This window comes from Dromaius novaehollandiae, chromosome 1, assembly GCF_036370855.1.
Source record: "Dromaius novaehollandiae isolate bDroNov1 chromosome 1, bDroNov1.hap1, whole genome shotgun sequence".
In the NCBI taxonomy this organism is placed as follows: Eukaryota; Metazoa; Chordata; class Aves; order Casuariiformes; family Dromaiidae; genus Dromaius; species Dromaius novaehollandiae.
Genome location: NC_088098.1, coordinates 181,154,588 through 181,170,289, shown reverse-complemented (window position 1 = coordinate 181,170,289; position 15,702 = coordinate 181,154,588). Strand labels below are relative to the sequence as shown.

General features: G+C 42.2%; 1 protein-coding gene across 1 annotated transcript; it reads right to left on the bottom strand.

Annotated features, from left to right (window-relative positions):
* Window positions 1-2,128: 2,128 nt before the first annotated feature.
* Window positions 2,129-7,471, bottom strand: PCDH20 (protocadherin 20). Its single transcript, XM_064504778.1, has 2 exons — window positions 7,291-7,471; window positions 2,129-6,215 (listed from the first exon to the last, which is right to left on the bottom strand). The coding sequence occupies exons 1-2, from the start codon at window positions 7,426-7,428 to the stop codon at window positions 3,516-3,518; spliced, it is 2,838 nt and encodes a 945-aa protein (XP_064360848.1). The 5' UTR covers window positions 7,429-7,471; the 3' UTR covers window positions 2,129-3,515.
* Between the last annotated feature and the right edge of the window lie 8,231 nt (window positions 7,472-15,702).

The following is a 15,702-nucleotide window of genomic DNA, read 5'->3' as shown; positions in this document are numbered from 1 at the left end:
TTTGTGATGAAGGCCACTGCTCCCTGAGGATTCATTGTTTTGAACCAGGAGGTAAAATTTGAGTCATAGATTATCCTATTCTAATGTTTGAGTTAGAGTATTTTAATGAAATCTTCCCAAAATAGCAGTTGGGGCACAAGACTTACAGTGAAATCCCTGGCTGACACCAGTGTTTTGTCATTGCTCTCAGTGAGGCCAAGTTTTGCTGTAGCATTTTAGCCTTTCATCCGACATCCTATTAAGATAGTGGGAGCTTTTTACGTTGCCTTCAGTGGGCTCAATGTGCAGTTGCACATTTGAACCTTGATACTGAAAAATGGACTTGAGAGGCCATGAGATTAATTGTTTTTTGAGTTTTTGACAAGCAAAGTGCTCTTTTCCATGCTTTCAGGTCTCATCCTTTATTGATATTCTGCCAGGTGTTTGGCTCATTTTGTATCAAAATAATAACTTCAAAGAGTCAGGGGGCTCCTAGGTCTTTTAAAAAAGAATAAACTGAAACAGAAGAGAAGAGTGAACCGATTTTCTCTGTCCACTGCCACTGGGCTCACTGCCCATTTCTTGTCTTTTATTTTTCAGTCTGTTAATTCTAATGAAAATGTGTTTGCATTGCAAGTTTAGGAGGTCATTGGCAACACAAAGTTTAGGACAATCTCATTTTTAATGAAAATGAACAAAGAACACCCACTCACTCTAAGATTGTTCAATGGATATTATAAATGAATGAGACATTTATTTTTGTGCCAGCTCAACTACCAATGTCGACAAGATTTGCATACGTTTTGGCAAGTGCACTGCCACAAGGTGGTAATAAAATAGGCCTTTTATATTTGAGTCTAATTTACTTTAGTTATATGCATTAAAATTTTTTTTTCACACGAAAAGGATTTCTGTAAGGGATATTTTGGGAACAGCAAGGTCATAGAAATGTTCGCTATATAGCTAGTATCAAGCATTTTACATCCAGAAAGAATAAGAGAATTTTTTGGAGAAGAAATTCCCATGTGCTATGAATTTCAGATACCTGATTATTTTATCACTGTTAGGATTAATGCTTAACTATCATGCTTATTATTTGCTGCCTATACTTGCTGTTTATTTTTTAAGTAAAACACAAAACGTGGGATTTAAAAAAAAAGAACCCACTATGCATGTTTTACCATCTTTGGTGACATTATCTACTTCAACAGGAAGATAAAAACGTGCTCTTCCTCTATGACCTATTACTCAGGGTAAAGTCTTTTTCACAGGTAGTGGTGCTTGGAAGGCTGAAGGGGTGATTTCAAACCAATTATCTTAAAATGTGTGGAAAACTGGGTGAGTGAAATGCTGCATGAGCTGTACTTTGATTTTAACAGGCTAGTACCAGTATATTTTATTATGGATTAGGAATGTGTTTGTAGAAAACAAACCAAAAAAAGCAACAAAGAGAACAGCACTTTTAACTCAGTGTGTTTAATCAAGCAGGCGCAAGTCTACGTAGTGGTCAAGACTGAATAAAAATATCTGTCTGGTTTCCAATGAACACACACTGCAGGATCAGGTTTACGGTTTTACTTTATTTCTTAAAGTGCCTTCAGTTTGCTTCTGCTTATATCATCTTGAGGAGGTATGGGGCTGCTAATTCAAATAATAGGAAAGCAATGAAAAGAATCCTATCTGTCTTTTAGCTACTTGTCTCTTCACTGAAGAAAAACATGCAGAGGAGCTGGCTTCCCCACCATGTCCATACAGTGCATCTGTGATAGAGGAGCCCCTTCCAAAGAAATTGTCATTTTCCTTCAGAGGTAATAAACAATGTCTTTTTGTCACAAATGAATTTCTGGGATACGTACCATTTTCGTAGTTTAATAGTATTAAAGTAAATGAAAAAAAGGTGATTACCCACAAGCCTTTGACAGGCTGAATTAATTTTTCATGAAACACATCTATCAAATGGTGCACAAGCAGGAAATGTTCTAAGCTGAAAAAATAACTATAGTGTATGTTAATAGTGTACTAATTTGGGAAGTATTATGAGAGGCCAGATAAAATAGCCAGCACCCATGCATTTGTGAAATATGTATTTCTTACAACTAAAATACTACTTAGCTTTATAATTCAAATACTAGCAGAGAGAGAGAGTGAGTTATTATGAAAATATATAGCTTTAATTTGCAGACATATAAACACTTTTGGTACATTACAGACATATGATGCCAGAAATCAAAATAATCATTTTTAAGCATAACACTAATTTATCTTGTTTACACAGAGAAATTTGATGTAATCATCATACAAAAGATAGTTCTCAGCTCTTACAATGAAATGAAAGTGACACATCACTGATAAACCTGCTGCTTTGTTGCAGAGGATACAGCAAAGAATAAATTATCAAGAAAATATGCCACCAGTCTTACAAGTTAGATTCTGGATCTAATCCAAAATCAAAGCCAAAGAAAAGGAGCCAGGAATGGTAGCCAAAAGACAGAAATAAGATCTTTCACATGAAATACCAATCCAGAAAGGAGCAACAGTCAGTATAAACTAAGTCCTATAATTCCTTATAATATGAAGTGATTTTTGTTTTCATCTGGCAGATCAGATTCAGAAGTATCACATGAAAAATCTATTACACAACCAAACTGATGGACTACTACTGACAGATTGCTCAAAGTACAAAAAATATTACCACTTCTGTGACAACTAAAGATTTAGCCATTCCCTTGCTTCCTTGCATCTGGCCATGTTTATGAGGATGAGAATGGAGTTTTCTCTATATTTGCTGTAAGAAATATTAAATGCATTTTTCCATAAAAATGACCAGTGGACTGCTGGAGCAAATGACAATGTAGGTGAAATCTGTAGCAAAAGAAAGATGATATGTCACAGAAGTTCAAATTCTCATTACTTTATCTTGCATTCTTGCTCAACAGGAATTGCACTTCTTGTTAATGCCTTTTCTATCCTACTGTATAAGCTTTACTTGTGAGGTAATAAACATTCTGTTTATTTTACTAGTGCATTTTGATGTCCTTATTCTTTTACTTGTACATACACCAGGACAGACACTTCTTTCTTCGTGTAAATGTCTGTATGTCAATGTATATTTTATATTAAAACCAATATATTTAAAATATACTCTGTGTTTATCTCATGGACGGTACCTCAAATAGTTCTCTGCTCAGGAGCAGCTGATGCCCTCTTGTGGTTAAAATGACTTTTCAAACTTGAGTTTAAAGAATTGTCTTACCTTCCCCCTTTTTATGATCATTGTTCTGATTGATTTATGAAGGCTGCAAATGATGTCCACGTTTTAAAGACAGGGTGCTAGCTGTTAGTACTAAGGTTTCATAAAAAAGCTGTACACTGAATTTGAATTTAAAAAACTGTAAACAGCTATTTACAATTATAATATTATTAAGTTATAAATTAGTGGTCCTTCATTGCAACCTCTGCCAACACAACCCACAGTCAGCTGTTTCAGAGTTGTCCAAGGTTTTTAGATGTCGGTTTTGATTATCCACAAGGAAAGGTCAAATGTTAGAAATCTCCATTGGTTTCTTTTCCAACATGTGCAGGTTAATTCCTCCATTTAATGGGATTTGTACCTCCAAGTTTTCCTCTGTTCTGTGACGCTTTTTCCCTTTTCTTAGGCAGATGTAAATGCCCATCCCAGTTACTAAGGTGATTGAACCCAAGCTTATTATTGACAGAGCTACCAAGGTAGGCATGCAGGATGCTGACTCTATTTTTTTATGTGTGGGCTCTACGGATATTTGTGGCTGCTTTTCTTCTATATTGATATCAGGCTCCTTTCTTAACAAACTTTCGATGTAGCTCTCATTGCTAACAGTGTCATTGACGAAGAGGTTCACCATGACGGTGGAATGGAGGGGTTCTGGGTAACCGTGATCGCTAACTTTTACAAGCAACCGATAGAGGCCATAGTCATTTTGCATCAATGACTCTTCCAAGGTGATATTACCAGTTTTAGGGTCAATCCGAAACGACTCCGGTCGAGGGCCTCTTCTTCCTATGATGCTGTAGGCTATGACTGCGTTCATGCCAGTGTCCTTATCAACAGCATAGACCTCAGTGATGGGAGAGCCAGGAAGAGTAGAAGGAAGTACCAACAAATAAGACATATTAGATTGAGGAAACAAGACCAGAGGGGGGTTGTCATTTATGTCCAGAAGAAGGATAGTTATTTTTGCAGTAGAGGACAGGGCAGGATCACCGCCGTCAACTGCTTCAATCCACAGAATGTAGGAACTTTGCTGCTCCCTGTCGAGGGAGACTTTGGCTCTCAAAACCCCTTTGCCAGTATCTATGACAAAAATATCACTTCCATTCACAACTGAAAGGGCAACCCATCCATTCTGCCCTGCATCAGCATCTGTGACACTGATAACTCCAATTTCACCAAAACCTGGAAAGTTTTCTGGTACAAAAAAGCTGAAATCCTTGTTGATAAATCTTGGACTATTGTCATTTTTATCCAATACAGTGATGGCGACAGTTGCTATTGATTCTCTTGGAGGAAATCCAGAATCTACTGCTTTAACAGTGTATCTATATTTCTCTTTTTCTTCTCTGTCCAGCTGGGTGGAAACTGTAAGAACTCCTGTGGTTTTATCTAAAGAAAAATAGGAAGGGGCATCAGGCCCTAAAAAATAGGACACTTCTCCTCTTTCTCCACTGTCAGCATCTGTAGCATGCAGTTTGGTCAAGAAAGCATTGGGAACATTGTTCTCCTCAATGGATAATTCTATCAGCTGCTGAGAGAAAACTGGTGAGTTGTCATTGTCATCCAGAACCTGTACTTTGATTATTTTGTTGACATGAAATCCTTCCGAGTTCCACGCGACTACTGAGACTTCATACAGCTGCTGAGTCTCATAGTCCAAAGGCTTTGTGGTCTCTAATAAATATTCATTGTTGTATGGCTTGTACGGTGACAGTCTGAAAGGCCCATCACCATCCAAATAGCAGTTGACTTTGTATTTTTCATCAGGGTCTTTGATGGTAAAAAATGCTATTGGTGTGTTGATAGGTTCCAGTTCCTTCAAGTACACCACCCCCTCCACTTCATTAGCTATGAAACGAGGGACAACTTCAGGTGGCCTCATCATAACTTTGATGATGGTCACTAGCACCGTGATCACCGCAGGGATACAACCAGGGCCGTTGCCCAGTATGATCAGCCTGTGGAGCCTCAGAGAGTCCCCATCAACCTTACCAGAGAGTGTGATGACTCCTGTGCTTTCATCCAGATGGAACAAGTCTCTGGATGGCTGGGGGACCTTCTGGCTGTAGGAGTAGGTGATCTGGGCATTGGATCCAAGGTCCATGTCTATCGCGTGGACTGTGGCCACGTGTGTCCCTAGGGTGGAATTCCCATACAGGGTGACATTGATCTGAGAGTCATTGAACTGGGGGCAGTTGTCATTGATGTCACTGATGCCAATGGTGAGGGTGGCACTGCCCACAAGCGGAGGGGTTCCCCCGTCCTCAGCAACGATGACCGTGACATACTCCTCCCTGGCCTCCCTGTCCAGAGCTCCCATGACGATCAAGTAGGGGGTCCTCTCCCCACTCTCATTCTCCTCCACATCCAGGGTGAAGACACCATAGTTATCCCGCAGGCGGTAGGTCTGGACACCATTGGTGCCCACGTCGGGATCGAGGGCAGGATGCTCGATGGCCAGGCGGGTGTTCACAGGTGCATTCTCAGACACAGAGAGGCGGATGTGGGGCACAGGGAAGCGCGGCGCGTTGTCGTTGACATCCCGGATAGCGATCTTCACCTTCACCAAGCGGAAGTACTCCTGCGGCAGCACCAGCACATCCAGCAGCAGCAGGCACGACTCAGGCGAGGGCGATGAGGAGGAAGAGGCAGCGGCTGTTCCCCCAATGACGGCAGCCCCACTGCTCTCCACACACAGAGCTTCCCGGTCGATCTCCAAGGCTGAGGTGTGCAGCTCTCCGGAGCGGTTGTCCAGCTGCACAAACTGGCCGCCCAGGCCACGGGAGGCCAGGGTGAAGGAAAGCGGGGGCTGGAGGGCTGGCGGGCGCTGCCCATCAGCTGTCGGTAGCCGCAGATCGCGGGCCAGGCTGCCGATGAGCACGCCGGCTGGCAGCCCCTCGTTGAGGCTGTAGAAAAGCTCAGTGGCCCGGCTGTAACTGGCGAAGCAGTTGAAAGGTCCGACGAAGAGCAGGAAGAGGATCAAGTGCTGAGGAAAGAGAGGCACCGAGGTGTGAGGAGGGGGCAGCGTTAGAGAAGGAGAGGAGAGCAAGGGGGCAGCCCCTTCCCCACTGACCCCCCCACGGCAGCTGCGAGCAGGGTGGTGCAGCACCTGCAGCCTGGGGCCACTCTCCCTCTCTCCCCCCAGCTCTCCCTCTTCTCACACCCCTTCCTAGCAGAGCAGCTACTCCCAGACCATTGCCATCGGCACCCTCCAGGCAACACCAGCTGCATCCCCCTCAGCACACGCACTGCCAGAGATGGCCCGGGGACACCCTGCCTACCCCCCCCAGCAGCACTTCTGCCCCCGACATGCCACCTGCCTGCTTCTCCCCCACACACCTCCCCGAGCCCGCCCCACTCCTCTCCTCAGGCATCGCGCCCTCCCCAAGCAAACCCCCAGGCACCCCCACACGTTTGCTGGCCGCTTCCCTTTCCACAGCAGCACCTGCGAAACGCGTCCCCGTCCGTCCCCCCGTCCCTCCCACACTCCTGCCGTCCCCGCAGTGCCCGCGGCCCCGGCGCACCGGGCACACGGCCGCCCGCGCACCGCCGCGCTCCGCGCCCCAGCGGCGACAGGTCTCCGCGCCCCGCGGCCCGCAGCCCGGTGGCCACGGCCCCCCCCGGCACCCGGGGCCGGAGCCCCCCGCTCACGCCACTCGCGGCTTGGCGCCGGCTTAAAAGAGGAGTTAGCGGAGAAGCCGCGCAGAGGCTGCGCCAAGGAAGCCCGGGCGCCCGCAGCCCCCCGCCTCGGGGACGGGCTCCGCCGAGCGGCTTCGGGCACCGCCGCCTCGGGCGGGCTTTGCCTCCTCGCTCCCTTTCGGACCCCCCTTCCCCTTTCTGGCGAGTCTTGCCACAGCCCGCGCCGGCAAGCAACACCTAAAAGTTTTCACGGCCGCTCTGATCTGTGGCGATCGGAGCTCAGAGAAAGAGAGAGAGAAAAAATACATATGTAGATAGATATGTAAATGGCGCGGTTGCTAATTTTGCTCTTCCTTGCGAAGTCGCCCTGGGGAGGCAGGACGCGGCGCCTCCCCCCCACCCCCGCCGTCCCCAGCCCTTACCTGCAGGCTGCCGCGGGCGCTGCTGCTGCCGCGGCTGCCCGGGGGCCCCATGCCGGGCCGCCGGCTGCGACCCAGCCGCCCGCCCGCTCCGCCGGCTCCGCCGCCCGGCCCGCGCCGCTCCGTGCCGCGGCTGCCCATGCCCCGCCGCCGCGCCGCGCCGCGCGCACCGCCCACGACACTCCCCCTCGGCGCGGCTCGGCGCGGCGCGGCCCGGGGGGGGCGGCCCCAGCCACGGGCGCGGCAGCGAGCGCGCGGGGACCGGCGCGCATCAGCGAGCTGCGCGGCGCGTTCGGACCGCGGGAAGACGATACCCCCACCCCCTTTTTGGAAACTGCAGGGAAAAAGAAAAAATATATCTATATAATACATATATCTGTAAATGGGGTTGTCCTTCCGCTGCCTGTGGCAAGACCGTGCGGTGTGGCCACCAGCCTGCGAAGACCGAGTATCTCAGCGGCTTAGCCCTGGTGGGTAGTGGGCAGCTTGCAGCTAAACAAAGTGAAAGTAATGGTTTGGTTTGGTTCCTCCAACTGTTTGGGTGTGCATCCTGGCAAAATAGAGCAGCAGCTCCAGTTTCCTGCCAGCTGAGAACCCAAAGGTCCACTGTGGCAGGAGATTATGTGCTCTCATTTTATAGTCGCCGCTCACTGTTGCCTCGACTGTAAGATTGCCATAGGACCAGACATGAAATTATCAGCTCCAGCGAAACTTCAGACAGTGCAAGCCCAGGTACACATTTCCTTAGCACCATGGACCAAACACCTTAACACCATGGATAGCTGCCGAAAGGATAGCTAACCTGTCCTGTGTGCCTTATACTGGCTCTCTGCAAGATTTCTAAAAGAACTTGGGATGCCTGCCTTTAGTCTTAAAGCGTTCAACAATCTGGATCGAGTATTGTTGAGAGTTCAGGGATTAGGACTGTGGCTCACAGTTGCATTTGTCAAACACAGTGGAGCTACTCTTTACACAGTTGGCATTTATGCAAGAGATTGAGCTGTCTTAATCACACAGGATCTGAGGACCACCTTGAACTTCTCCACTCTCCATTGCAAGTACAGTGTGCAGGCATGTGATCTCAGTTTGGGTACTAAAAACATCTAGAACAGCAAAAAATCCACCTTTAATCAAAGCAAAAAACCCCACTCTTCCCGTCTTCTCCCTCTCTCCTGAGACAACATCTAAAGCCAATCCAAAATGAAGAAACAGCAAAAAAGTATTTAGAACCCCAGTCCAAAAAGCAGCCCTAAACCCAAACCTTTTGCAATACTAAGTCTTTCAAAAGCAAATCATATGTGAAAAAATACGACTTATGCTGTTTAATAACTCTCGGGATGCCATTGGATATTGTGAGGATGAGGGCAGCAGCACAATCTGAACAGAACAGAACCAAAGAGATCAGAAAAGAAACTTCTAACACTGACTTCCTCCATGGCCATAAACAAATCACATTAATTCCTTTGTCTCATATCCTATATCCATGACATATAAATAACACAGAAGTGTTTATCTGAATTAGAGCTTTGCCACATCCTTACTGAGGTCAGTGGCAGCAGAATTAGGCTTTATTTTATTCAACAAATCCCTTTAAAACATACTTTCCCTTTTAATATCCATTGCATTCTAAAAATGACATTAGAACAATAATCATATATAACTTAGTACAGTATTAGGGTACTAACAAAAGCTATATTTATTATTCACTAGTCTCTAGGGTTTTGAAACCACTCACTGTGTTCTGCCCTTATAAATTGTTTATATCGTTACCGTTCAATTCTAGCACAAACAGAACAGACAGTATAGTATATGCAGTTCAGAGCTAACCTTTATAATTTAAGAGAGAAATCAAACTACCAAGTCCTTTAGTAAATTCTCACCCATGTGCACTTGCTCTGCAGACTGTTCAATGTGAAAAGTTCCCCTAAACTCAATCCTGTTTGAGTTAGTTTAGTGGGACATGGCAGATACTTTTAGTTGGCTCATATCTGCTCTAATTTTACTCATTTTAACAGAGAAATATTGACTCCATTGGATTTCAGTGGAAGTTTGTCCCTGATTTCTGTAGAGTTTGTATTTTATAGACTGATTATAATCTTGGTTTTAGCAAATCAGTAGCCTTCTTGTGAAGAATGAGTCTGAAGTCCCTATTACACCTTTTTTCTGACATCGCAGTTTATCTTCCTTTTCTCTTATCCTGTTGAAATTACTGACCTATTACCATACCCTTCTTCTTAATCTTCCCAGCCACTGTGTTTCTCTGAGGCCTCTAACAGAACAGGCTATGCCTCTACTATTACAGCATTCAGGCTTTCATCATGCCTGATGCATTCATTTTATTTTATTAAAACCACAGGCATAACAGCAGAAGTAAAAGTTTTCTGGGGCAGCTGGTACCTGTAGAGCATTTTATTTTGGTAGACATCAGTAACATCTCATAAGTCTTCAAGGCTCCTTACAGACTAATATGTCTAACAAATTTCCTATTTAAAGATAAATACTCCAGCCACATATGGGGTATGGAATGAAGAGAGGGAAAGCTGAGGAAGTGCAGAACAGAGACAAAATTAACACATTCATTTTTCTTTTTCTTTTCTTCTCTTTTCTCTTCTCTTTTCTTTTCTTTTCTTTTCTTTCTTTTCTCTTTTTTCTTTTCTTTTTTTTCCTTTTTCTGTTAGTCACAGGAAAACATTCACTGATTTTATTAGACTTCTATATTCAGGTACGTTTTCTGAAGCTATGTAAGACATTAGCAGTTTTCTATCCCAAGCCCATTTGGTCACATTTAGCCAAGCATGTCATTTTAGCTAGCATTTCACTACGTCAAATCTTATTATCACTGAATATATCCATATTTCACTATTACATTGCTCTGCCCACAGTTGTACCACATCCAAGATTCTGGTTATAATTAGCTAATAAGAAGGAAAAAGTAGGAGCGTTTCTATGGGATAACTGATTGCCTCAGGCGAGTTACAAAGCACAAGACTGAAATCAAGTGACAAGCCATCCCAGAAGGGCCATGGTTATTTATAAATACATTAAAATAAATATATTATTGTTATGATAAAATAGAACATTTATTTAACTTTAATAAGGTGGATGTAACTGGTATTGATACACATTTGAAATGTGCTTTTTTTGGGGGGGGCAGTGTTCTAGTGGAACACTAGACATCTAGACACTTCCATCTAATGTCTAGATGGAAGTGTTTCTAGGGGAATCAGTCAGGACAATCACTTCTGAAAGGGAATGTCAGATATTATTTTTAGCATGGCTGACAACCCTGAATGACTTTTACAAGCGAGTGGGGTGCGGATACATAGCATCCCCTCAACCTAGCAAAAAGTTGTCTCTTTGTTCTAGTCTGTAGCTCTACCAAGCGAGTAGTGGTCTGAGATTCCCCAGTGCTGCTACGGATTCAGCTGACAAACTTCTTAATACTTTAGTGAATGTGCTCCTTGGAGCAGGTGTTTTTCAGCAGGGAAAGTCAGTGGAACTGAGTGAAAGCAGTGGTGTTAACATTGGTTCCTACTCACAGTAAAACCGAAAAGGGCACAAGTCAGTACTAACAGACTGCTCTGAAGAGTTTAAACTGCGTGATGGACAGGGTAGGTAAAGGAGATGCTTTAAACTATATTACAAACAGAAACCCTTTATTGCCTTGCTGCTTAGTAAGGAAAACGGCCCAGTCCCGAACTTCCTGTGCAGAATAGTGGATTACAGTGTGAAAGACTCCATGAATATTAGATAATGACCTAGCGTGCAGAAGGGCCGAGCATCTGGTGTTCCCATTTATACTGAAAGCTGTGATCATTCCACATCGCTGTAGATCAGACCTAGCGTGACCATCCAGTTCTTGGCACAGAGCACAAGAGCGGCCTTGCCACTGCTTTCCCTGATGACATTAAAAAATAGTCAAAAGCCCTGGATTGGGTAAAGAAGCAGTGGAACTGGATGCGACTCTGGAGTCCATACTGGTCAAAGCTCCACTTGTGCTTTCACGGGCTGGTTCCCTGCATGAGGAACCTGTTGGGTTTTGCTCAGCAGTCTTTCACAAACAAAATCCTGCTGTAGACATGACACTTTTATGTGGCAGTAGCTGACATGTGGAATGGTTTTGAAATTTAAGAAAAGATACCCCAGGAGACAAAGCAATGTTTGATAGGAAAGGTAACAAAGATGGATATGATTTTCCTTTCTAGTCAGCTCAGCATCTGTTGGGGACTAGGACTATAGTGTGAATGATCACAAATCTGAGTTGTTAAACATTGGAAAAGGAATTTGACCAAAAGCTTCCCACAGTCCTTGAACCAACTAATTTTGATGGATTTGACCGACTTCATCCTTAAATTCTTTGGGGGTTTCATAAAAATACAAGTTCTTTGGTTATGATGTTTTGCATATATCTTTGTATTTCTCTTTCCATCAAGCAAAAAGATTCAAGCAGTGGGAAAGATTACCTTCAATGTTTTTCTAGTCTAATCACAATTGTATTCTCTAAAGGAAAACTAATTTGAAGTTTATTAATTAAGCAAAAGTTTCAGGGAGCAATTAGAAAGAAAGGATTTAACTCAGATTATATTCAAACTAATCTTTTTTTTAACTAGCGTTTTTTACACTGTATTACACAGTGCATTAGTATTTACTTTCACTGATTTCTTGTGGAAGGCTTAAAATAATAATGATACAACTTTTGTTTCATACAAGCCAAAGCATAGGCTGAGGTACAGTGCTAATATAGTACAGCTGAAAATTATTAGTACCTGTGTCTTTCATTATGGTCCTTATCACATTAGTTCAGGGAGAGCATTCCAGCTTCTGCCAGGTTACTTTATACACGCTGCCTGCAAGTTGTGAGGTTCTCATGAATATTTAGATGTTTTTGAATCAACTTCTCATTGACATTAAGCCATGGCTTCTGAGCTGAAGCTACAACCTCCTGACACCAGAAACCAGATCTCTGAGGAGCACACTGCTCCCAGCAATAGAATGCAATGCATTAAAGAAGTCCTGTGATATGCCAGGTAGTTATCAGATACAGAGGCACACGCCTAACAGGCTCCATGTAGGCTGCCATGTGTGGTGCAGTTCCTCTCAGCCAGCTTAGCCACCGGCTGCAATTCCATTTCATTTTCTGAGATGGAAATGGAGTGATAGTGGATATAATGCTATAATACAGTCCATTTTCCTGTTACAGCTGCAACTCCAATAGTATTTCAGCTTCTCTCCTCTTGGTTCTTCTGGAATAGACAGTTGTGGATATATTACCTTGTCAGATGAACTTGCTACCTTTGCTTGGAAATATATGCTACATGTTGTAGTTTCACTTGGGGTCAGTGGCTGCACAGGAGACTCTTTGGTTTCCTTGACGATAAACTATTCTGAATTTTCTAAGGACCACATGCTGTCATCTTCCCTCAGTCTATATGAAAATAAAAATTCTTAATGAATTCTTAATCCCAAATCCCCAAGTTCTAACTTATTTCTTGCTCACCAAAATTCTTAATGACTCCAAAGACCTTCTTCCTGAACAAGGGATAAAAAATGTGATTTGGAATTTGGGCCAAATAGCTTCTTTTATTTGGACAAATGAACTGACCAAGTTGCAGTGGCATTTAGTACATTTTTTTACAGTTACAATGAAAGGAAGATAGTTAAACCAAATAACTTGATATGTAGTCAACTTTTTTACATAACGGAAAAATATATTGGCTCTGCAATTCAAAACTCCTGTAGCTGATAGCTGTTTTATTGTTCACATTGTCACTGTCATTGCCCAACTCCCTGCTGAGATAAGGGCTGATAGTATTTTTTCTGCACAGGTCCACAGTTCACTTGGCAGAGCAAAGCTCACTATGAGCGCCAAACTTATTCAGAGGTTCATGCACATAAAGATTTTTATTGAGTTTTTGAAAGCATTTGGTCATACTGAAATCATACTTCCTTTTTGTTCAACTTCTATAGGTGGTAGAAAGAGAGGGTTACTCATTAGAAAGGATAGGATTTGCTTGATCTAAGTTAGATACCTAAAAATCAGGTGTCTAATTCTGAGCTGATTTTTCCAGGCTTTTTTTCTTCCAGAGAAACAGGCATTTTCAAAGCTGATTTATCTCATTCTAAGCCAGGTATCTAAAACAGGTCAGAGAAGTTGCCCTGTGGAAGGATCTTTCTCTCTGCTGAATAAAAAGGCAGGATAGAGTGAGTATCTCGGATACAGTGTTTAAGTTGCAGCTGTTTAAAGGTAGATTATATGAAGCCTAATGCCATTGGGAGTAGTAGGTAACTTAAGCAGTTACCATGTTGCATTGCTTATAGAGAAAGAGATTTAGAGACTTCAGGCAATATTCTTAGAATAATCAGCAATATACCACAAGACCACGCTGTTGAATCCGGAGTCTAAATATTGGAGACTTGCAGCATACTTCTCACAAATTACCAATCAAGAACTATTTACAGATGCTACTTCATGGTCATTTTAGACAATAATTATATCTGATAGGAAAAGTGATCTGTCCCTAGCACAGTTTTGGAAAGTCAAAATTCATTACATATATTATTTGTTACCAAATGACTAATAGCTTTATTCATCAGAAACCACTTCTGTCATATGTATACAATTTAACTCAGATAAGCGAAGAAAATAACATTACTTATAGTAAGATGACATTTGAAACTTTTACCTACAATAAGATAGAACTTTCATTTGAAAAATCCGAAATATTTCTTAAGCAGCATTGAAAAGTCAGCATTAGAATTTGATTTCTTCCCTCTTTTCAGCACTGCACACCTCTAGGGCTCCACGTAATAACCATTTAATTCAAGAAATCAGAAACTCAGCAAGCAGTTTAATAAAAGTCAAAAGGCATTTCCTACAGCATAGAATAAAATTATCTAGTGTTTTACTTCTTCATATAGTGAATTTCTTCAGGGAAAAAACAATTTTTTGTTGTTGTTGTTAAAAAATGGAAATGCATAATTCATGGAAAAATGAGCAGCATCTACGGAAGAGTAAAACTTTTCTCCTCCTTATTCAGGGTAATGTGCGACTGTGAATGAAATAGCAATTAATATAAATTTCTATCTCAAATGTATTATTTTAGCAATGTACCTTCTCACTAGGCAATGTTAACAGTTTAAATACGATGTTTGTTAGTGTTTCCTTACTCTTTCGGGATATAAAAAACTCAATTCCAATTGTCTAGCCAATGAACAAGAGCAAAGAACTGCTAGGTAGAAAAACTTTTATATGGTAGATTGCCCTTCTGGTACATCTCTTCAAAATTGATATTTACCTAAATAGTACCTCTACGTGCAGAATATGTATTGTGAGTAAATTGACTGAGAAGAGCTTGCAGCAGAAAAAAAAAAAAAAAAAAAAAGGAAAAAAAAGGAGGAAACAATCCAAGGAACCATAAAATAAGAGAAGTTGAATATATTCCAATTTGAATTGTGTTTATTATTTTACAAAGACAAAAAAAGGCCTTGTTTTATCTACTGCATATTATTATGTTTAGTTTTCCACATAATGCTGTTGACATTAAAATAGTTTTCTTGAAAGAATGTTTCATTTGTAATGTGTCTTTTTTGTGTTTTAAAATTATTCAGAAATGAGAAGATAGAAGGGGAAGAGATACTTATTGACAGAAATCTCTAGAAGAAATTTCTTTTGCATGTTCCATCCAAAATAAACTCAGATCTCAGTGTGATTTCAGACATGCGTGTGCATTCAAAAGTGCACAGTCAGCTTTCTACGCAGAGCTACAGCTGATGCTGAACAATATACAAAACGTGTAGAGCGCAATAAACAATACTGAGGGTCCGACAAAAATCAGGAACGGAGCCACGCAGTCTTCAGTGGTGGCATCTACTGGAACTATAAATACAGGTGTTGATAAGTAGTTAGCTGAAATATAAAGTTGACTAGATGCATACATGGATGCAGTACTGAGATTGTGAAGATTAAGGAAAAGCTTTGATGGCTCCACAATTAAATTTTTCTTCATGTCTGACCTTGAAGCAGAACTAACATCTTTCTGTTAGAACCTTAACTATTTAATGAATATATATTAAACTCATTCTCTGGACAGAGGAGTTTTTGCTATAGCATTTTCGGCATCTTTGCAGAGGAGTTTTGGAATTGTCCTTAAGGTTAAATGAATGTTTGACACCCCCTTCCAAACAAACAAGCAAGCAAACAAACACCAATGAAAGCTGACTCTCAGCTGGAACATAACACATGGTCTGCTACTTCATTTCCCTCGTTCTGCCAGATTCTCTTTCTGACTTCTAAATTTACTTCCTCACACAGACCTGAGAGATCTGGTCTTGTCAAAATGAAGTAAGAAGGAGAAGCCATTTCCTGAGTCTACTTATGACTGAGATGGATGGTGGTGGGGTCTGGGAAGGTAGAGT